The 23,194-nt window shown below is 35.3% G+C and overlaps 1 protein-coding gene across 1 annotated transcript in view; it reads right to left on the reverse strand.

Annotated features, from left to right (window-relative positions):
* The window catches only part of pth1r (parathyroid hormone 1 receptor), a 52,909-nt gene that overhangs the window by 3,640 nt on the left and 26,075 nt on the right, over window positions 1-23,194 (reverse strand). The window contains exons 2-12 of the mRNA XM_055033576.1: window positions 21,203-21,305; window positions 14,084-14,194; window positions 13,277-13,398; window positions 10,056-10,150; window positions 7,064-7,250; window positions 4,019-4,172; window positions 3,161-3,221; window positions 1,340-1,406; window positions 1,088-1,182; window positions 344-485; window positions 30-71 (exon numbers count right to left, since the gene is read on the reverse strand). Of these exons, the coding sequence (XP_054889551.1) occupies window positions 30-71; window positions 344-485; window positions 1,088-1,182; window positions 1,340-1,406; window positions 3,161-3,221; window positions 4,019-4,172; window positions 7,064-7,250; window positions 10,056-10,150; window positions 13,277-13,398; window positions 14,084-14,194; window positions 21,203-21,305 (1,179 nt within the window). The remainder of the gene's footprint in view (window positions 1-29; window positions 72-343; window positions 486-1,087; window positions 1,183-1,339; window positions 1,407-3,160; window positions 3,222-4,018; window positions 4,173-7,063; window positions 7,251-10,055; window positions 10,151-13,276; window positions 13,399-14,083; window positions 14,195-21,202; window positions 21,306-23,194) is intronic.

A 23,194-nucleotide genomic window follows, 5' to 3' on the forward strand; every position in this document is an offset into this window, starting at 1 on the left:
AAAAGAATGTTTCAAAGCACAATTCTTACCTCCCCATTGCAAAAACAGTATATGATTGCAACTAAGAAACCCTAAAAGAGAGAGAGAAAAAAAATCTGGTTTATACATTATGCAAAATTAAGCAGTGAGCACATGCTTAATATGGCATTTAAGCTGTGTAATTTGACATTTTCTTTGATATTCACAGTTATCAGTATCCCTGCCATTTTCTGTATCTTAATGAGGATCTTCTAAGAAATCGGTAATCAAACAATGAAAAACAGTTTGACAATCTGTAGCTGTTGAATGATGATAACATAAACCTTGTGGACAAATCCCAGTCAGGTCAAACTGATTTTTGTACCTGGAAGGAGTTGAAAAGCATCTCGTAGTGCATCTGTATCAACCATGGTATTCCAGAGACCTCTGTGTATGGCATGGCATGAAATATAATGTAGTGGACTCCAAACAGTGGCATCAGCACCAGCGTAGACTTCAAGAGCTTTCTGCAACAGAACATTTCACAGCCTAAAGATTATTTTCAAAAGAAAAGCAACAACATTAAAAATAGCAAAAACAAGTTTCAAAAATGCAAACTTTGTAATTATAGCTACTCTCACACTTTTGCTCACCCCACTACATTTGTTGTCATATGTGAACATGAAACATAAGTGGGGTGAGACATGAAGAAAGACATTTTAAGATGACACGATCATCTTGTGGAAAGAGATGAAATAGGTCTATAAAATGACCAAAATCCCACATATGGCCAGATATTCCAACTATTTGAAGAAAAAATGTTTTATTGTTTCCATAAGTTAATTGTGGGCCTCCTCCTCTTTGCACTTCTAAATTAATCTTGATGTGTGATCCTGTAACACTGATGTGATATTTGCAATTACCAACATATTCTAAAAGAAAAATTGTGTAAAAATTGTATTTTAAAAAATGTTTGATTCTATTTTAGGTGTAATAAAGAACATAAGACATGCAATTCCATCTACTCCCATTGAAGAGGGCTTGCTGTTGGCAAACAACACATGACAAACCAATGGAGAAGGACAGCTTCAGGAATTCTGAATCAAATGTTTCTAAGACTTCTCCATACCTGTACTGTTGTCTGGTATCACATCTCCCAGCATTGGTTTCTAGTAGCTTAGTTGCCAAGACTCTGATGATGTTCAAAAATAAAATAAAATTAATCTGAAGAGAAAGTAGAAACATAATGTTAGGATTAGGTATAATTGGAAACATAATAAGCTCTTTCTCATTCAACAGTTGTTAGGCCACAGGTGCCGTCAAGTGGTGTAATTTCCTGCACACCAAGGAAATAAAGTACAAACTGGAAGCATATACTTACCACCACCGCCACCAGAATAGGCACTTGATATATCCATTTCAAATTGCCTGCACTTAAGTCCCAACACCTGCAGAAATAAACAGCAAGATGAGTAGGTAAGGGTTCAGGAAAAGCTAAAGAAGGGTTAAGTGGGTAAGCAGATTCAGAATCTCTCTTCTCCACTTTAGTGTCTTAAATGATATCTGGCATTGATTCACGATGTAATAGGAATGAGACAGAGATTTGACAGGACATTGTTTTTGTCCCCCATCTTCTCTAGATTTATAACACCTCCAGACACAAGTGTTATATGAAAACTAATTAGATTTTTCAAAGCACTCATATTAAAGTTCAGATTTTAATCCCCCTTGAACTGATTTATTCCTCCTGAGATTCAAATACATCTCTCCAACTTGTTCTGTGTCATTCAAAGGGCTAAGGAAATTGCTCGCTTGCTGGGAATTAAAATCACTAAATATTCCATATATTGATTCTGAATCCGCTCCTTTCAGTTTGATACTCATGCATCTAGATCTAAGCACTATGCTGTCTCTGTGCTGTTTTACAGCTTCAGGGAAATGCTTAAGTTGTAAATGTCATGCTGGGCTGTTTTTTTTTCTGCCCCAAAAGACCTGGAATGTAAGCAGAAATTATCTTTGGGACTTCAACCCACTTAGAAGGAAAATATGTGGTCTAGTTCCATTCAACAGGTGCTGAACACAGTGTCAGTCGGTCCTAACACAGATCAAAGCAGACACTCAAGGTGATGGTAATTATCGGAGGGTTTTGATGTTTAACCTTGCCATTGTCATTTTTTGCCTGATGAGTTGGACTTTTGAGAGTGGATCACAACTTCTCTCCATTTATTTTATGTCAGCTTCAAAGCTTGACTTTAAATTTAATTTTTCCGGTTCAGGTAGGGGCAGCAGGAATTGAGACCAAAAGAAGTGAATTTTAGTCAGTGACTAATTCTTTTTATCATTTTTTTAGGGAAATATAAGAAATAAAAATGTTACAACCTTCTCTTAGACAGCTGCACAGTGGGTAATAATACATTACTTTCTTGTCTACAAAGTTAGCTGGAGTCACTTTTAAAAGGTTTTTAATAGTAGATATTAAATGATGAAAAATGTCAGACATTCAAACAGTAAACCTTTTTTAAAGTCTTAGTGTACCTTGATGCCAGTGACTGGCCAATGGCTAATATATGATTTGCAAAGTCCATTATTCTGACTGAAACTTTTTTAAGATACTATCTAAACAAGGAAATATGAACAAAAACATCAAGGTTTTCCTACACCAACTAACCAGTGAGTTTGAGAATCATTCATTCATTTAAATATTTCTTAATTCACATCCCAAGGTTTTCGCAATAAGTAGTAAATTCAGATTTGTGGCATGACAAAATTACACATTTAAATGCCAAATAAATCTGATGCCTTTATTAAGCATTTTTGGACTTTGACATTCAAAGAGAATAGCTAGAAATACTGATGACATCACTTTTCAGTAAATATTGCAAATGCTCATGGTAAAGGGTAAATAGTAAGTGCAATGCACAATTAATGCAAATCATAAGCAATTTTCTAATTATATGTTGTATCTCTAGTTAAAAGTTATTTTTTTTACCTTTTAAGATTTACCGAATTAAATAAGGTTCAAGATAAAAATTGACCTCCAAGGTGCTGGCCAGACTATAGAACATATAGAAACTTAAAAATACTTAAACTATAAACAGAGGCTTGATTCAAGATCATTAATCATCAGCTTCAAGGAACATCAGCCTTATCAGATAAAAATTTGACAGGAATAATAGGGATATTAATTATGCAGATCACTTACTCTGTGTCAGCAAGCGTGGCTCTCACAGTGGCCCAGATTGTCACAATCACAGCTGGTACTCCTAGAAAATTAATTAGAAAAAAATTCTAATTTGCTTTCATGTAAGCATATTCTGAAAAGTGTCCAAATTGCTATGTTCGATTATCTTGTATGAGTGGAAATTGGATAGGACAGCATCCACATTGTATGCGCTGTGCTTATGTGAACTATACGCACAGTGTGTACAATGCAGGAACCGTAAAACCCACGTTCAAACAGAGATTTTACTCACTGCTTTTACTTTTTTCCATAAATCAATATCATCAATGATATTGTGACAATGTGACAATGCTTCCTACAGCTTTTAACTTTTTTCATAAAAGTGAAAAAAAAAAAAAAAAAAAACTCAGACATTTTATAATTAATAAAGTTTGTTTGATCAAAAGTCAACTGTCTAGAACTAGTAACAATCTTCATGCAGGTATCTTGCAAAAAAGTTTTGAATTTTTTTATTTCATGTTACAGCAATCTTCAAGCAATAGATACCGATTATGTGGGCACTGACACTTTTCATTGATTTACATGGACCGGAAAATTTTTACCATGTAAAAATCTAAAGAGTCTGGCAAACATTTCTATCCTGTCCCACTTCCTCTTCAATATCAAAATAAAATCCTGTGCAATCAGTGGGCTTCTTGCATGAGATTTGTTTTCCAACTATATGTATACAAATGTATACCATGCTTTTTCTTTCTAAGAATCTTTTTTTTTTTGTAAAGTATCTTGAAAGTCATTTCTTTTTTGTTTTTCACTTCACAATTCTTCACTAATTAGTGTGGGTCAATCCAATAGGTGCAATATAAAAGTATCAGAACTCACCCCATCCAATCAGTGTAAATCCCCAAAGATACTTTTTGTCTGAGAAAAAAGTCATAAAAATGAGACTGTGCAGGTAAAGGCCCTCCACAAGAATCCAGTAGTAATTGGTCGCCAGAAAGTACATGAACAAGGTCACCACCACCTTGCAGGTAATCTATTAAAAAAAAGCAGACACAGCAGAGCAAATTAATCAACAGTCATCATGAAAAACCACCCAGGTGAATTATTTTGATGTCCTTGGTTTGCTATTATGTTTACCGATTCTAATCTTGTCGATGTCTGCTAAGAACTTAGTTCAACTCTAGAGTCCAACATTCAAATATCACTTGAATCGCAATAACAGTGTCAAGTTAATTATGCAACTCCAAGTAACTGTCATGATTCTTGAGTGGCGCATCTTAGCAACACACAGGAATCAGTTGAAATGAACTGAATTAAAACACAACCAAAGCCAACTTAAAATGCACTGAATGAAGTAATTCTCAGAATTAATTTATTGCTATCACTAATGCTTATAAACACCCAAGATTTCTCTGAATTTTTGTCAGATATCCTCATGGTTAAAAACAAATGTGGCACACTGTAGCATTATTTCTAATTAAGAAACTCTCAGTTCCATGAACTGTTGCAGAGAGTACAAAATTAAAAATGTTGTTTTGCAAGGATTGTTTTGTTTTCCCTCATTTAAGCTCCTAGAAAGCCTTTTCTCTTTGCTTCTTTTTTCTTTACATGCTTTATTTATCCTTCTTTCCCTAACCTCATGCATTATTCCCATCTTGCCTGTATTTACATAGTTATTGGTGCGTGCTTTCAGTTAGCGCTCATCAGTCATGTTATTTGATCCAGACTACAATTATTTTTCTACTAATTAACCAAACTGACTGCTTTTTCTAATTGAAGTTCTTGCTCTCAAAATTTTATCATAGCGCATTAATATAAAATAGTTCAGATCCTTGTCATGAAAATAATTTGTGTTGTGGATGTGTCATACAGCAAAAATTGAAACTGAACTAGCAAACCCTTCATTTAAAAGCAACTTTAAACAATGATCTCTCAGAAGAAAATCTTTCTTTTGATACAGCCATCCCAGTTTCTTGAAAGCTACATCACAAAATGCATACCTTTTAAAGGAATGTATGCAAAATTGTTTTGGCATTGCCTTTAAGCTCTCTTTCTCTAATCTAGAGCCTCAATTAATTATGAAAGACAAAGCTTTTCCCATGTCAACTTTATCGGACAATTTCTATCATTTTTCATTTACATAAAATATGCTAAAGCTTTGAGTTAATCATCACAGAGAAACATATAGTAGAAGGTGTGCATGTCTGCAGGTTTTACTTGTAGCTACTTTTAATCTTTTAAAAGGAAAAAAATTAATGCTTTTATGTAGCTGCCTTGTAGGAAGAATAAGGAATCCTACTTAATTTGAAAAACAAAAAGAATTAACATTGATGTAGAAATACATATATATTGCTTTCTCAGTCTAAAGTAAAAATCCACAAATACTTTGACAAAATGTACACTTCTGATAATAAGTCAAACTTATTTTATATCAGCACAGATGCATTGCTGTGTACTGACATCATATGGATGTGTCACAGATGACAAGATTGATTTAGCCATTGACTGATTTGACTCAAAGTGAGGTCAAACCTCCACATGGCTGCAGCTATTGCTGCAGCACTGGTGTGTCGTCATTAATAGCTGTGAATCCAATGTAATCTTTCCCTGCTGCTAACATGTCACTGGTGTCTTCTTTTAGCACATCCCTTTGTGATTTATTATTGATATACTCTTTAAAAGTTCAGATTGTCCAATTGTTTTAGAGAGGAAACTTCCTCATGTACACTTAAATTTTTCATATGCATCGATCTTGCAGGGTCATAGCTGGCCTAAGCTTCCATTGGTCAATGGGTGGGGAGCATGCTATATTCTAAAAAGCTAGTCAGAAGATCACAAAGCAACACAAGATGGACAAACAATAAGACACTGAGACATACTTTTGGCCAATTTATGGTGACCAGTTAACCTTATGCAGAGAAATATGGATGTGGCCTCTTGTAATTGTCTTCCTTGTCGGGACTGACCTAACTTTAAGTCTGACCCTGCACCTTCTAATTTAAAAGATCTGAATTTGTTTGTTATAGCACTGCTTTTCTCCAAATACCTTCCAAGTGTTTTCATTGGACTATTGGTCTACTTATAATAACAACTGATTCCATTTAGGTGGTATCCAGGAGTCCAAAAATATACAATTGGAGGTTTTGTCACTGAGTTGGGAACCATTGGCTTATGAGGCTGATTGATTTTTAACAGATTGTGAGACTCATTGATTTATGAACCTTAGTAAAATGTGGCTTTCCAAACCCAAGACATTCTTTCTGTGAGGCAATAGTGCTAACAATTGTGGAGTCATCCTGCCTGGAACTTTTCATAATGTAGTTTTTACATATATTACAAAATTTGTTTATCTTTTAGTTTTTATTTGTGATTTAGTAACATATGATATAGAAAAGACCAGTTTCTGCATTCATTTGGATATTTACTTTTTTTTCTATTAACTTGAATGATGGTTTGAATTAATTAATACAGCAAGCCAAAATACATGCATAAAAAAAAACAAGTTCAAAGCTTCTGTAGTTTGTTTTGGTTGATTTAGTTAAACACAAGGAAAGTTGTGACCTGTAAGAATATATTACACAAATGTTTGTATTTTAAGGTAACTGTGAAAGGTAAACAGTAATTTCCCATTTTCTAGCTTTACTCTGAAAGGGGAAGCCAAGTGCTGGCTTAGTAAAATCCTGGCAGGGTGAAAGACAGGGCAGTTCATTTTCTCCAATGCAGGAAAAGTTGGTGAGTTTTAGGCCATGCATCACTTCCACCTCGGAAGCAGAATGCTAAACTCTAGTGAACATTGATACTCAAGTAATCTGTGTGCAAATAGATCTCACAGTTGATCGTGTACAAATAGGCATGCCTTTGACCACACATAAAAACAGTTTCTATGTTCCTGCATTTACTAAAGGACTCATGGGATTAACTTACAAACTGTGTTTTGCTGGCAGGTGGGGCTTCAGTAATGGACTTGAAGTCCTCCATTGTGACTCCCTCCATGTTCTCCAAAGCAGATCCAGGGTAGAGAACTATATCTTTCACAAATATGCTTACAGCTCGTAGCATGTAGGACACAAATAAGTGCATATGGATGTAGTTTCTGGTGCAGTGCAACCGTCTGGGAAAAAAAAAAAAAAAAAAAAAAAAAACATCAGCAAGGTTATTTACTAAAAAAATGTTTTTAAACAGTTTCAAAAGTTTTATAAAAGTGTGCATTAGTGTCTGAACGGCCAAAACCACATCGAACATAAACTATGCTCATCCTAATTAGAGCCAGCTGAATTCTGAGCTGACTATAACACATTCTTCAGTTTTAGGAAAAGCACGGTTATCAGATCGCCATGCTCAAATTAAAGTGTAAAACAAATTGTAAGCATGTGTGCAGCAGTTGGAGAAGTATGCAAATTTTATCAGTCTCAAACACTTCCAGAACATCCTAAACATTCCTTGCGGCTTGACCTTTGGCGTCACGATCCGCTGGGCTCAATTTGCTGGGTCAATAGACTTTAAGGTTAAGTTATTACAGTAAAAAAATGGCAAAGGAAATATTTGCTGACTATTTATTGGTGCCAACAATTTTAAGGCTACACGTCTACCAGAGACAGAAATGAAACTGCTGTATCCACCATCAGCTCTGTCCACAATTTCTTTCACTAAATCTCATTAATGAACTGACAAGGTGCCCTCAGAGGACTATTGATTCAGGAAAAACCAATCCAGCACACATCCCAGGTGAAAAAAAAAGGCCCTGCAAGCAAGTGCTAATGTAAAATATCCCTTTGCTCCCTCTGGAAAATGTTTATGAGCTCTCCTTTCTAAAAGCTGATGTGTTGAAGGGGGGACATGGCTGTTGCACTTCGCAGTCTGGTGCCAGAATGTCAGATGGGCCCCTGGGATAACTTATTAAACTCATTTGGCACGTATACTTCCTGGTGCCAGTTGGAAGCATTCCTAAAACCTTTCTGACTGACTGTGTGTACTGTAAGTTACGTCAGTTGGAACATTAGTAAACAGGGCCTTTACATCGATTCTTGATACTCCCTGTGCCTCACAAAATAAGCAAATACTGACCAATCTGCTCAGCGTGAAACAAAATGGTCTAAATTCAACCTTGTTACAGACTTTTTCTCCATTTCAGAAGTAAGATTTTAAGAAAAATAAGTAAAATAAACTATAAAGCCGAGGAAAAGTATTCACAAAACTTTTTCACTACAGGATTTTTCATTGGGAATTTAAGGCATAAACCAAAAACATAGTTTTTAACTGGAAGATTTATTTTTAATTGGTTGGCTTGCAAAAGCAAAAAAATCTCTAACAAGTCACTTTACTATGTTACTCCTAAATTAAGTCCAGTATAACCAATTGCCAGTGAGGTGGAGGGTCACTTTCAAACAGGACAACAACTCAAAGCCTTCTGCCAAAGATACAATGGAATGGATTAGATAGAGGCTGGCCAAGTCCAGGCTTTGAGAGCTACTATACTACTCCTAATAGTAGGAGTAGCTGCTTTACTACTCCTACTATTAAACAAATTCTTTGGGTTTAACACCTGAATCTAGGTCTCTTCAGAGCTGCATGAGATGTCAAGGAGGTAATTCTGAAATATAAGTCAGGTGTGCTGGAGCAGGGATGAATCTCGCAGTTGGAGGACAGCTCTCAAGGATCGGACTTGTTAAAGGTGGCGTGAAGAAGTGTTTGCCCTCTTCCTGATTTCCTTTTTTCATGTATTTGTCACTCTAAAGTGTTCCAGAACATCAAAGTACTTTACATATTAGTTGAAGACAACACAAGTAAGCATAAAATGCATTACTTAAAGGGAGGTGTTTATTATTAAGGGATAAAAAATCCAAGCCGACATGCCACGCCCTTGCACCACCACCGCAAATCCTATTAAGATGCTGTGTCATAACCTCAAAAGCCCTCCTTGCCACTGAATTACAACAATTCTGCAAAAATGAGAGGGCCAGAAGTCTCCCACAGCACAGTAAAAGATTCATTGCAAGTTATCACAAATGCTTGATTGCAGTCTTTGCTGCTGAGGGTGGCCCAACCAGTTATTAGGTTTAGAGGGCAATTACTCTTTCACACAAGGCCATGTAGGTTCAGAACAAGAATGGGTAACAAATTTCAAACTTAAGATGTGATTATGTCTGTCATTACTTTGAAAGATGACTGTGCAGAGTATTGATTCCGGTGAACTTTGAAACTGCATGTAACCCTTTTTGGATTTTTATTTGTAAAAGGAAACACCTGAGAAGGATCAATTTTGTACAACTTTAAGTTATATTATAACAGAAAATTCACATAAAACATTACATTTTATCCCATAGAAGGAGATAACATGTATTCACAGCCCTTGATAAAATTTGAGGACTGTTTATTCTTGCACCGCACTGTCAGCACCAATTTGGACATTTTTTATTACAAAACCAAACATTTTGAAGCAACATTTTATTCTTAATTGTTTCTATACAATAATGATTTCTTTCTTAGCACACATACAAAGTCTAAACATCAGAATCCAGCATGAAAATTTAAAAAGGTTGTAAATGTCAGGCAATGAGGTCTGTATTATTGCAAGCCAGGAGGTAGTCAGTGCTTGAGACGTAATCAGATTGTATTCTGTTTAAAGTCAAAGTGAACATCAAATGTGGTGTTTAATACAGTTTGCACATGTAATGCAGCATATGCAGTATTACGTTAATTCCTTAATAAATGGAAAATAGTGTTTTTAAATGACAGCTCGATTTAACAATCATCTTGACATTTATGTGCTCCTTGCATGACTAAAAAAATCCACTCACTATTATTAAGCATCAAACTTCCTGATGATCCACCCTTAGCGTCTCACCTGGTGTCAAAATCTGTCCCTTGGGAACATCTGAGGTTAGAAGAATAAAAGAAGGGAACGGAGTAGACTCACCGAAAATATCCCAGGATGACAACAGCCACCATAATTGAGCCCAAAGAGATGGAGTATCCAACGGTATAGATGATGTACAAACGGTGGAAAACCTCCTGTGAAAGATAAATATGCAAAGCGTCAGCACAGCACCTATTTGAGAGATATGTTTGTTCCTTTTAAAATGTTGATTTAGTGCAAGTTTTGACCCCAATCCCTCATATTCTATTAGGGAGATTTAAAAAAATATATTTTCTATTCAAACATTATAGGACAACCTATTCTGTGAGGTAAATATAAGAAGTTGACACATCATCAACATCTGAAGTAAATGTGTAAGCAAAGAAATAGTGCAAGCCATAATGAACAGACATACAACTGAGTTCATTTGCATATTCCCAACATTAATTAGGGGAATCAAATCATTTTTGAAACAAACTGTTGTAAATGCATAATGATATTGATCTCAATATTTTTATGCTGCACCACAAATCCAGATATGATTTTCAAGCAGAAATAAAAGAAACCCAGATTTTTTTATTTTCTTTTAAGTATGTTATGTTTGTTTTTTTAACAGTTTGATCACCATAAGATCCTGACTGTCACAGATTATTTTTGATCTGTAGAGAATGAATCTACATATCTTTAACACGCCAGAGACCAAAACAAATGTGTGCTACAGCTCCCGAATGAACACACCATATGACTTGGCAAATTCATTTGAAAGCACCTTTATACACAAGGTAGATCAAAGGGCTCTCCATAAATCAAAGAACATATATGAATACAACAAATACATAAAAAGAACAAATGAAGCTTTACATTAAACCATACAAGCATGAAATATAATCATATAAAAAGAAAATAATTCTTCCCACTTTTTCAAAATACTATGGTTCAACTTGTGCATTTTTTCTACAAAAATATAACAAATAAAAATAACATAAGTTCCATTTTTTCACAGTTTGAGAACCACAGTCAAACAGTCAATAACTTTTGTATAATGAGTACTTGCATCATTGTAATCAAAGTTTGTTCTTAAGGGCTTGGTCAATTTATTCCTACCCTGTCAAAGAAAAATGTCAAGTTTTGAAATGTGAAAGCAACATGCAGTAGTTGCTTGGCAGGTAGGAACTGGTAAACTGATCCTCTACCAAAACCTCTACATCAATATGCTCAGAAGCCAATGAACCTCTTGAAAGCTGTGCTGCTGTTATCATTTAGTATCAGGATCTTGAGCCAGGAAAAACGTGTCTCTCAGTTGTGGCAAGGGTCTGCGGTATGGCAGCTTTTTCTGTGCATGCTTCACTCTGTGCATATTTATTTCTGATTAACTACTGGAAGTGCTCCTTGGGGAAAAAGTCAACTTCCGAAGACATTAAAGCGACAGCTGTACAGTTCTTTTTAGAAGCTAAAAGGAGAGAGAATCAAAGTTTAGAACACATTAACACTATTTGAAAAGTGCCTTTGACTTAAAAGTTTGGAGGTTGTATTTTAAATGAGTCATGAATACAAACATAACTAATATCAGGAGTACTAAATGTATCTTCTATAAAGATACAATAGCATCTAAGTGGGAAAATGAGACTAATAGAAAAAGGTAAGAACACAGAATTTACAATGATAATGTGTTATTCTCTTTTTTTGCAAGTTTTATTATGCTAAATATATGCTATTGCATATTTATTGCTCCATGTCCTCATTACAACATGTGGACTATAACATACTTTTATGATGCATTAAAAAAAGTAATTTTAGCAGCTAGTGCTAAACATCATCTCAATATTGGTCCTAATTGTGTAATTATTGCTTTTTCTCTCCAACCATTAAGACAGAACAAGCTAAAAATACCCTCAAGTCAAAACATGAGGACGCATATTGTCATTAGGGGAAAAAACAGTTCAACATGGATAAAACTACATCTGTGGACTTACTCTGCTTATACTCTTATCTAACTGCACTGAAAGATGATTAGTAAAGACATAACAATAACAATAACACAGGTAGAATTTCAAAGATTTTGTTAATGTCTTCATGGCCAAAGTGAGAGCCACTTGACTTTCAGATCTAGGTCCCAGCTTCTCATATTATATCAAACTGGTAGTTTTTGTCATTTAAATATATGTATCTACACTGGAATTCCAATTAAAATAATGTCATACATATTAGCATTAGCTGCATCAAATTTTAGAAGATTAACAGCATGTCTAAAGCAGTGCTAGGCCAATGACTCCCAAAAATTGTAATTGTAAATTGTGTTTTGCTGACACTGATCACCTGTCCACTCAGGCATTAACTTGTTCAAGTTACATTTGTACCTTATTGGAAACACAGGCAGGAGAAGGTGATACAGAAGTGGAATAAACCTATATAAAATGCCATTCTGTTGTGGTTGTGATTTCTAACATCGAAAGGAAATGCGATCCTGCAGACTTGACTTCTATATTGGTGCTGCTTTTGACCAGGAAACTCCTATAAAATATTTTTAATCTCAATGACACCCAATTCAGTGAAAGTTACAAACCAAAAAGGACATTGTTTTTAACAATCTCTGTGAATTCAGTTATATGCAACATAAACTGTGATTGAAAGAAACTGAATCTTTTGAGTGTGGACGAAATCTGCAAACAGCTCAGAAAATGTCAGTTTTGATAAAAGTGTGAACAGGACTTTGAAAAATCCTGTGCAGAGCCCTGACAGAAACTCCATCAAACACCTTGAGGATCTGGAATGAGTTGCAGCCATGTCGCCTTACCAATCATTTGAGGCAAACAGCAGTAAGACTTTTTTAGCCTTAAGACTGTTCTATCTATCTCTCTCATTCTCTCTCTCTCTCAAACCGCAAAACTAGTATAAAGAGAGGAGCTACAGTGTTTCAACACCAACTTCTTTTTGAGCAGTATAATTTGTATGTCATATTATTAAATCAAAGAAATAAGACAATGCTGCATATTTGAGCAGGAATTTAGCTAATTAGATGCATTTTCAAAGCACAACCACACTGCCACCCTCTCATTATCTCTAAAAATTAAACTCATAACATAATAGTTTATTAATGCTGCACAATAATGAAAAAATATACTGTAATGTGTTACTCATTTCACAGGAATTCTAATTACATGTTTTTGTTGTGTAACTGAGGATGGTTGCAATGTCTTGAGTATGAGAGTTTGGCCTGTTGGTGCATGGCTGTTGCTCATAATTAGAATTAGGGATGCAAGCAGAAAAGATAAGCGTCCCACCTTTTCATGGATATAGTCGTGAATGTGGAGGAATTTTGAACATTCACTATAATTGGCCCATGTTTTGTTGACTGAGACGAGCTCCCACGTTCCATTGCTGTCACAGCGACGGTATGCCAGTCCTACATACCAAAAGGATGAGAAGAAAAAAAAAACATTAGGTTTTAATTATAGATTCAAGCTGCATAATCAACCAAGTCTCACAGGAGAAATATGTAAAACATCAGTAACTATCCTAAAAATCACAATTAAAGTGCAGCATGTTTTTATAAGCCGGCGTTTTGTATTATTATTTGTGTTTAGGACAGTGGATACATAAACTAAAACCTGCAGAAAACATGTACAGCCATGTGAAAAACGGGACGCTATGACTGCCTGTGGGTTTTTCTAACATCGTTAGACATATGGATATCTTATATAAAATTCAAGTACTATAAATGATCTATGAAAAAGTCATTTTCAATTATTTTTGGAAAGGGCAAAAATGCCTTTCTAATAAGGAAAATCATTCTGAAAGAAGCATACCAATTTTAAATCACTTACATTTAATTTGGTTTGCTCCTGGCTTAAAATGAGCTCATAAATCTGGTAAAAGGATTTAAAGACTCAAAAAAAATCTTGAATTTGTTCACATTAATTCTCATAAATGTAAAATCAGATAGAGGCAGCACAAGTTTAAATCCAGAATTCCCAAAGAACAATGAGTTCAAAATATGAAAGGGCCAATTTACATGTAAATTAAGAAAAGGGTTTTCTATCAAATTAAATCAATTTAAAAAAGTCACAACTCTGGAGACCAAGTCCTACCTTTGTGATTGAAGTCATGAATATAGTCTGGACACAATGTGAACACAAGGTCTCCAGGATGTCCTTCAGGCCAACACACAATGCCATCCCACTCTGGTGAACAAAAGCCATCTGAGGACAAAAACAACATTGACTTAAAAAAAAAGACCACAAAGCTCTGCTCTCTGCTATGATTACAGTATTACAACAAATCTCAACTAACATACAGAAGAGCAGCAGTGGTGTTCATTTTTTAGGGTAGTGTTTTCTTTTTAAAAAGTAGGCCAGTCCCTCGAGTTGTGTGTTTATGTAAATTAGAAGCAACCGTGTAATTTGCGGTGAGTCTGACAGTAAATAAGACCTTTTTTTGTGTTGAGTCAAAGGAAAGTAGGGGTCGTTCAATGAAACGCACACTCTCACACTACTTCCCATTTGTTGCAACATAATCGTGTTCCCAGTATGTTGACAACAAGGTGCCAATTGAATCTACTGTGTTTGTTAACACAATAATGGTTTATGAATTGCTCTGATTTTGCTTAATTTGATTTTAAAAGCCACATCTGGCAGTTGCGCCAAGTTTCCATAAGTGCTTTATTGTTTTGAGAATCATACAAGTTTTCTATTGTATAGAAATGGTTTCAGCATGGATCTAATTTATAAACTTTTTTCTGCAAAACTGGCTGCATAATAGCACTCTAAATGGACTATTATGGATAAATTTAATTACTGTGCGACATAGGTTACTTCTAGGTCTATCCATTTATCCAACTATTGAGAGATAGTCTGGTAAATAGAAAGCTTGTTGATCCCAGGATGTAATAGTGGGAGTAGCATTCTTTTCTCCACAAAATCATGGCAAAATTCCCTCTCAAGGCTTGGCATTTATGTTGTCTTATTGAAAACATCTGACCACTCTGACCACTAATAAGTAGCTGTACATAAAACTTAAATGATCCCGTCTTTGCAGTAGATCCATTATTTTCTCATTCCTTGAGTGAGTTGCAAAGAACCATGTGACGCTACAGCGACTTGCATTTTATTCGTTTGTCACTGAGTGCATGAAATTAAAGGGTAGACTTGGTGGAGCTGACTGATTCCTGTAGATCATTGGTGGGAGAAAAACATAGTTTAGTTTCAAAAATCACACTGACCACACATCCTGGAAGTAAAAGTAGAAAAGCTGCTTTCCTTTTGCCATAGATGTTATTACCATAAAGACCACCTACTTACAGGCTTAAATTAAACACCAAAAAAGACACACACACAAGTGTGCAATTTCCCGTAAATTTCTTGACCACGATTTAAATATAAACGTGACTATGAAGGCGTTTGGGTATTAGTGATGTCACTGGGGTTTTTAGAAAGTTTTCTTTCCCCCCCTAACCCATTTGATTCCAAGCTGCAGATGTCAAAACACATTTTGCATTTTCTCCTCATACATACGTTCTTTTATAATGATCCCCGGTGTTGTTCTACACCCAAAACCACAAGCTTCAGGGCTGAGCTATTTTCACACTGGCAAGGTCTGGCGATTTGATCCCACATCCCTCCACTGTCCTCTCCAGGCAAACCTCAATGCTCCCCCTCAAGGAAAACATTGTCTCAGCAATGTAATGATGACTTTTGTCTATTTAAAGAATCCAAATCAAATGCAGTGCTATCAAAACATTGTAGAAAAATTATGAAAAAGATCAAATATATATATATAATATACAGTGCTTTGTGAAAGCACTGCTACTCTTTAAACCTTTTTCTGTTATTTTCACATTGCATCCACAAACTGGAACTTTATGTGACAAAATTAGAACAAAACAGTGAAAAGAAATTAAAATAAATATTCAAGAATTTGTATTTATTTATTCATTTATTCTAATTAAACTACTATCAAACCCACATGATACCCTTTGTTGCTTAGGTTGTATGTTTGAGGTTGTCTTATTGGAAGTGGATCAACTTTAACCACTTTGCATGATACATTCTCTATCAAATCTTTGAGGACTAACAGCTGGATTTACATAGAGAATAGATTACACAAGTGGAGTAATTAGATGACAGGAAGGCAATTGGTTGTACTTAATTTTATTTAGAGGTATGAAAGCAAAATATTTTGACCACAGGTTTAGATTTTTCTAGATGGAACATTAAAAAAAAAAAACATGTACTATTTTCTTTCTGTCTCATTTCACTTTTGTTGTTCTATACAATGCCAATAAAATACATCAAAGTTTGTGGTCATAAGTTGACTAAATGTGAAAAAGTTCAAACAGTGTAAAACCTTTTTGCAAGACACGAAGCATAAGTTGAAATGTCAGAAACTAGTGATAACCTCTATCAGGGATTAAAGATGAAACATCCAGGCAGACACATCCTATGTGAAAACCACAGGGAGCAAAAAGGCCACAAAGAACAATGACTAGATAAGCCTCTGCACTTCATGTACTACCAGCAGATTAAAGAACTAACTGATATCAAGAAATCCTTACAGTGGATAGGAAAAGCTGTACTAATAGATGCATTGGAAGCAATTATCTTGATACATAAATATGCAGAACCCAAGAACATCATAAGAGATCTCTGCTCATAGGGAAAAACCTTGGGATGATGCGCATCGCCCCTAAATTCCCAGTAATCTGGTAGAAAACCCTCTGGTTCAAGAGAGGAAAGCATTTCCAAATGTTAAGTAATTGCACTTAGCCAGGTCATCACAAAGCAAGAGCAATGTTTTTACAGGAATTTATCAGAAGATCTTAAAAGTCTACATAACTGAACTATAAAATTAGAAAAGACATTTTTCCTGCTTTCCACTTTAAATTATTACAAAATGCCAGATGTGGCTTTTAAAATCAAATGAAGCAAAATCAGAGCAATTCAAAAACCATTATCTTGAGAGAAAAAGCAAAAATCCATTCACATACTTTAAGCAAGCATGTAGTTTGTGTTCATCCAGGCATATGCCACAAGCTCATCAGAGAAATGTTTTTCTGGTCATTAAGGAAACATGTTTAGCCTAATTTCTTCAGTTGTTTTGTTTATAAACTGACATGTTCAACCTTCCAAAAGAGGTCAGAAGGCAGACACATACATGCCAGATGAATCACAAACAGTGTAGCACAGAATTATTGGGTATGCAGGGTCAGTTCTCTTACACTGATGCTCTGATGTAGCCTCAAACCAGAGCCTCCAGCATTAAACAGAGCTTCACTCAGAATATTACTGCAAAGTTTATTTCTTCCAGTAACTCATTTCAATATGTGTGAAAGGAGTGTATTATGTATTATGTTTTATGCATTATGTGTAGTAATCACACACAAGCTGATATTTTCAAATCTTCATTTCCATTAATTATGCTTTTAGGTGTAGAGTTAATGAAAACATGATATCTAATTTCCTAGAAGGTGAGAAAATCATATCAGCCAACTAAATAAACTGCTTATAACACAGCAGTGTCAGCTAAACGTAATTTATGTTAATAGTTTCTAAAAGGTTGTTATTTTTAAAATATGTTTAATATGTTAAAAAAAAGCCTTGTCAGAACACATATTTTAATTTGAAACACTACAGGTTCCCTGTCCTTTTATTTAGTGCTGAACCTTCCTCCAGCCTGCTTTTGTTTCTTCCACCACAACCCATGACACTAACAATTATTTCCAATTTTCTTTAAAATATGCCATGTTATTGGAAATCTAAAACTAGTGCTCAAAGGCTGTTACCGTGATGCCTGTCAAATGGCATCATCCAAGGGCTGATCTGGGATTTTCACATGCAACTCGTAGGTTTACAGAAATTGGTTGAGAAAGGAAAAAATGGGGGCAAAAATGCTTTGTTGGTGTCAGAAGTCAGAGGAGAATGAGCATGCAGGTTCAAGATGATAGAAATACCACAGTTGCTCAAATAACTAGTTATAACAATTATGGTAGTTATAACAACATAAAAGCCCAACATGTCAAAACCTAAAGCAAATGGGCTACAGAGCAAAAGTTCATACTCAGGTATGAACAGTAAACTAAAAGTACACAGCTCATGCAGATCCAACAAACATTCCTCATATTAAAGAAAATTCAATTTTAGCTATACATTTCAGATACCAAGAATATGATGTGAATTTCATTAACATATGCTTTGTATCTTCGGTTCAGGGTGTTATTAATGGTTTAATAGCATGTTGGGCAAATTTTACTTTGAACACTTTTAACTGCTTAGAACAAATTAAGCATTATTCAAATGCTGCAGCCTGCCAGAGTATTGCTGCTGACTATATTCAAATTTGCAGAAACCGTGTGATGCTGTCGAGTCAGTATGGATTCAAATCTGGTTCACTTAGAGTTTAAGCATTTTTCTTCTGTTATAGTCCAATTCAAAGTTGTTCAATTCAGAGCTATTTTTTCCTGATAAAAGTGATATGGTTAAAGCTTTGATATAATCTACCAGCCAGGAGTCTTTGCCATGCAGTAAGCTGCTTCACCTATGATACTAAGTAGTAAAATGAATTGCACTTATATGTCTTTTAACCTAGATTTTCTTTTGTACTCTAATAAACACATCTATTTAGAGAGAGATAGTAAGCCAAGCCTGGTATGCAAAGATAATCCATCCAGCCAACCATGGACTACCAGCTTATAATTGAAGGTTTACAAAGGAGCTCGTGCCTATGTCCCTCACTCAGAGGATAAAAGGAGGGTACATCCTGGACAGATCACTCGTCCTTCAAAGAACACAAGTCCAACAAGCATTCACACATACACTAGCTCCAAAGGGAAATTTAGAGAGATGAATTGAACTAATAACATGCAGCTCTTTGGACTGGGAACAAGCTTATGCCAGGTTCACACAGCAAGATTTCTCTGCTAATTTTGATCCCGATCTTCCACTTACAGCAATCTTAATGATACCCTAATTGTTGGAATGGCTCTAATCTGAGGAGATTATCTGTTGGAATATCTCAACATGTTCCTGCTGAGTGCTAAGAGTGATCTGATCCGCTCTGGGGCACACTGGAACGGCTCTGATCTAAAATTGGGGAAATTCATCATGTTTGATTGTCTTGGCCCAATATTGCAGTGTGCGGAGTGTTCTCCTATTGACAAACAAGAATGCAGCCTTTTGAATGTGATATGTAACCAACGAGAAAGTGAGGTGACAGAAACACAGAGAAAAGTAATTACCATCACACAACAGAAAGTATCGTCTCTTTCTATTTTGTCTCTTTTAAAAATAGGTCACAAACTATCACCATTGCTTCTTTCCTTTTCAGTCATGTTTGTTAACTCTGAATTTATGTTTGACCTCAAGAGGTTTCGCGAGAATTCCCATCTGATATCTGAATGTTGGTGAGTGAAATCGGTTTAAGTGGAATGTGTTGCTCCTGCAATCAGTCAAATGTAGACAATTTTCAAATTTAGCCTTGTGATCCAACAATAATTACCCAAAAAGAAGCCATTTAAGCAAACGTCTTGCAGAAAGACAGCAGACAGAGATTTAAATATTTTTGCCCTTTTGTCTTTTGCATTTTTTAATTGAGGTCTCTGTTTGACACACAGTTATTCTCTTGCAAATTCTTTGGAAGAAAACTAAAACTTTATCTGTACTTGACTGGTTAAATAAACTAAATATGCAATTTTTGTCAAGACTAAATGTAATGCTACCCAAGCTTGTTTTTAAAATGGTATTTTAAAGAAGTGTTATGCTGAAGGCTGATAACAGACAAACATCACTCGAAATGCCAAAATAGATTAAGAATATTGGTGTACATATGATAAACAGATTGATCAAAGAATGTTTTGACAGACTTTTTTTTTCCCATGACATGGACCAATTTTGTCTAAAATATTTTCTTTCAAGTTTATGTAACTCTCATAAACAATTTTTTGGTTTAAGACTATATATGCATCAGCTCAATAAGTGTGGAGGATGCTCTACATTCATTGACTAAACAAAAGATGCTCTTAAGTTACTAAAGTTATCAGTGTAAGCATGACTTTTTAAATCTAATATAAGATTCATGGGCTTTTATGAAAACCATAAAATGTTGGGTAATACCCCGAAAGGAATGTGACCACAGGGGAGAGTCAACAATAGCTTTGTTTTTTTGTGAACGGTATGTTTTTAATCATATGTTTCATGTACAAAGAGTATCGTTTTGAGGGTCAAAGAATTTAGTGCCGACCTCATTATTCTGAGGTTACAAATATAGTATTACAAATGACTTGGTTGTATAACCCTCAGTCTTTGCTGAACAATCAGATGAGAATAATACAGTAACCACCAATGCAGCAGACGATGGGGTCTGGTGGAAAATTTTCTTCTCTGGACAGCCATAAACACAAAAACCCTCGATGATCGACTTCAATTTCAGTTTCAGGAAAAACACAGGGGGGAAATGCAAACAAGGGGATGTCATTTATAAACCATATAACTGCTAAGCAAGTTCTAAGGTGACTGTTGGATGGGAAATGTGAAAAATGTCAAGGTAGCTATTGAAAAGAGTTTAGGTTCGCACAAAAGCCTGTCACTTTTTCACTTCTCCCAGAAAGAGAGTCAGTGCTCTATCCAGAGAAATAGAGTATTTTTTAGTTGAATTTAAGTTGAATTAAAAAAGGCTGGTTCTGGGGACTTCTGTTGAACCTCTTCAGATAATGGTGCAACAAAGGATTTTACATAAATCAAGAAAATTATGAACAATCCTGAGCATCCTCTTCGTGATACTGTCATAGCGTTACTTATATCAGAAGTTTCTTAAAATTTGTTGTAATACAGAACATTACGGGAGACTTTTCCTGGTCTGGAGTTGGCATGGAGGTGAATGACATGAAATTACCATTCTTAGTAATTTCACATTTTATCAGTCTTACATACAAGATTTTATCAGTCTTACATACAAATGAACATATTGTCATAAAGTGCCACAGCACAGCTAGCAGTGTCTATATGGCATACTCAAAATAGCTTGTACAACAACATAAGCAAAGAGCAACACTTTGTATTTCATTTTTGGATAGTAACATATTAACATCAGGAGTTATTCAAATATGAAAGATTGGATCTGAACACAGAAGCCTATTGAAGTTTGACAAAATTAAAATACTCACTGAAGGATCAGAAACCCAAAAGCAAAGAGCCAGACTCTACTCACTGGGTACTCACCAGGTATCTTACCCCTTGACTTGATATTATCTTCACATTTTCTCTTTGCTTCGACCAACAGGCCAATCTGCTCCTCTTTTGTCAGCACATCATCTGCATAAACCTGCAAAACAGAGCAATAAAATGAAAGGAAGAACTCTAACACTAAGTAATACTGGTATGTAAAAAGACAGTGTCAATCACTCTGTCTTGTGGAAAATGACTTTTACGTGAAACATAAAGATTGTTTTGAAATATTCAAAAAACAAACACAAAGATAACATGAGACCAAAAACCTGTACATTTAAACCATTGATATTTATATTTTACCATTTCACCAAATGTTTCTAACTAATCCATGTTGAATTAACTTAAAACACCAATTAATGTCAATTAGTCAATTAGTGAGGGATTTTATTAACATGATAATTGCAAGAAACCTTGAATGGGAGCAGGTGCACATTTTTATCAGCAGTCACAGTTATTTATGTTTCTTTCATCTCCTCTTTCTTGGCTCTGCAGCAAGTCAGTCCAAATTACAACCGCTCTTGCTCCAAGCCAAATTAGAACCAAGAGCTTTTGAATTTAAGTGATCTAAATAGGAAGACAGAATAGCTGCCGGAGCGTTAGGCTGGCAGTCCGTCCTGTTTAGAAAGGATCTCTAGTAGGGATGGGCAATATAGTTGACCGGATGTTTGACAGACTCCTCCGTCTTCTGAAGGTCAAATTACAGTGGCCACATAGGAGGACATGTCAAAGGAGGACATGCATGCATCTGGGAGTCCAGTGCTGTATTTACTTCTGCCTTTGATGCCATAAAGAATAAATATGAAAATGCCCTCTCAGACAGACTCTTCCTCATGGATAAACAGTGTTCACATGCTGTTTACAGCTGCAGTCTGTGTTGTGGTTGCTGTGTCCACTGTTTTTGTGTGTGCATGATGAAAGTCAAAACTGACAACATGTATTCCTAAAAGCTTTTTCACAGTTATGCATTTTGATCTTTTGAGCTATGTAATGACGATTGACATGGAGCCTCAGGTGCGGTTTTCCAGTCAAGGAAACATTTTTCATTCTAATGGGTTAAACTGACTGACTTGCTGTTTGCTCATGGATCACTTGTTGGCAGTGACAAATGTGACTGCTTTGTAGGCAGCAACATTCATTTCTAACAGAGCGTGACAAGAAAGGTTGAAATAAAAATATAAATATGCTCACAGGATGCTCAGGATTAAAGGACAGATAAGAACAAATGTGTATACTTTTTAATATTGCTGTTTTGAGACTTTTTTTCATTTTGTTTGGAGGCCTAAAGTAAAAATTCCACACAGCAAAGGAAATAAGAACCTCTATGTTGCATCCAAAGTCTGGGGAAATTGTTTAAAATAGTTTAGAGAAAATTAATCCTTAATAAGAAAAATAATTTATATTTAAGAATTAGCTAAAATAAAAATAGAAATGGAAATAATTATAGGAATACCTTAAGGCTTTCTTTCAGGGATGTCTTTCTTCTTGCTACTTTTACACAGAGGACGTATTTGCTGAGTGCAATTACTAATAGCTGCCCTATGAATTGATTTTCTCCCAACTCATTTATGGATCTATAAAGCTCCTCCAGCGTTGCTATAGACCTCTACGATACTCCTTACATAACTGATCTCCTTGGCCAGTCTATCAGTTTGTACATATACTTTTAGTTTTTGGATGGTTAATGGAATAGTGCTCCATGCACTATGTGATTGTTTTATAACCCAAGTAAGCTTTGTACTTCACAATTCTCCTAACTGGTGTTTTTTTTTTTTTTTTTTTTGTCTTTATTATGTCTAGGCCTGTATGGCAACTTCATGGCACAATCACGTTTCACTGAAAACACAAGCAATTGCTTCTATTTTAATATAGCTTTACACAAATGTGAATGTTTGCATCAACAAAAAAAAAAAAAAAAAAAACTCCTCCAGTCATTCCAGCATTTTCTCAGGAAACTCACAAAAAAGTTTTCAAACCATAAGCCAT

This window comes from Poeciliopsis prolifica, unplaced genomic scaffold (genome assembly GCF_027474105.1).
Source record: "Poeciliopsis prolifica strain line A6 unplaced genomic scaffold, Auburn_PproV2 SCAFFOLD008, whole genome shotgun sequence".
Classification (NCBI taxonomy): Eukaryota; Metazoa; Chordata; class Actinopteri; order Cyprinodontiformes; family Poeciliidae; genus Poeciliopsis; species Poeciliopsis prolifica.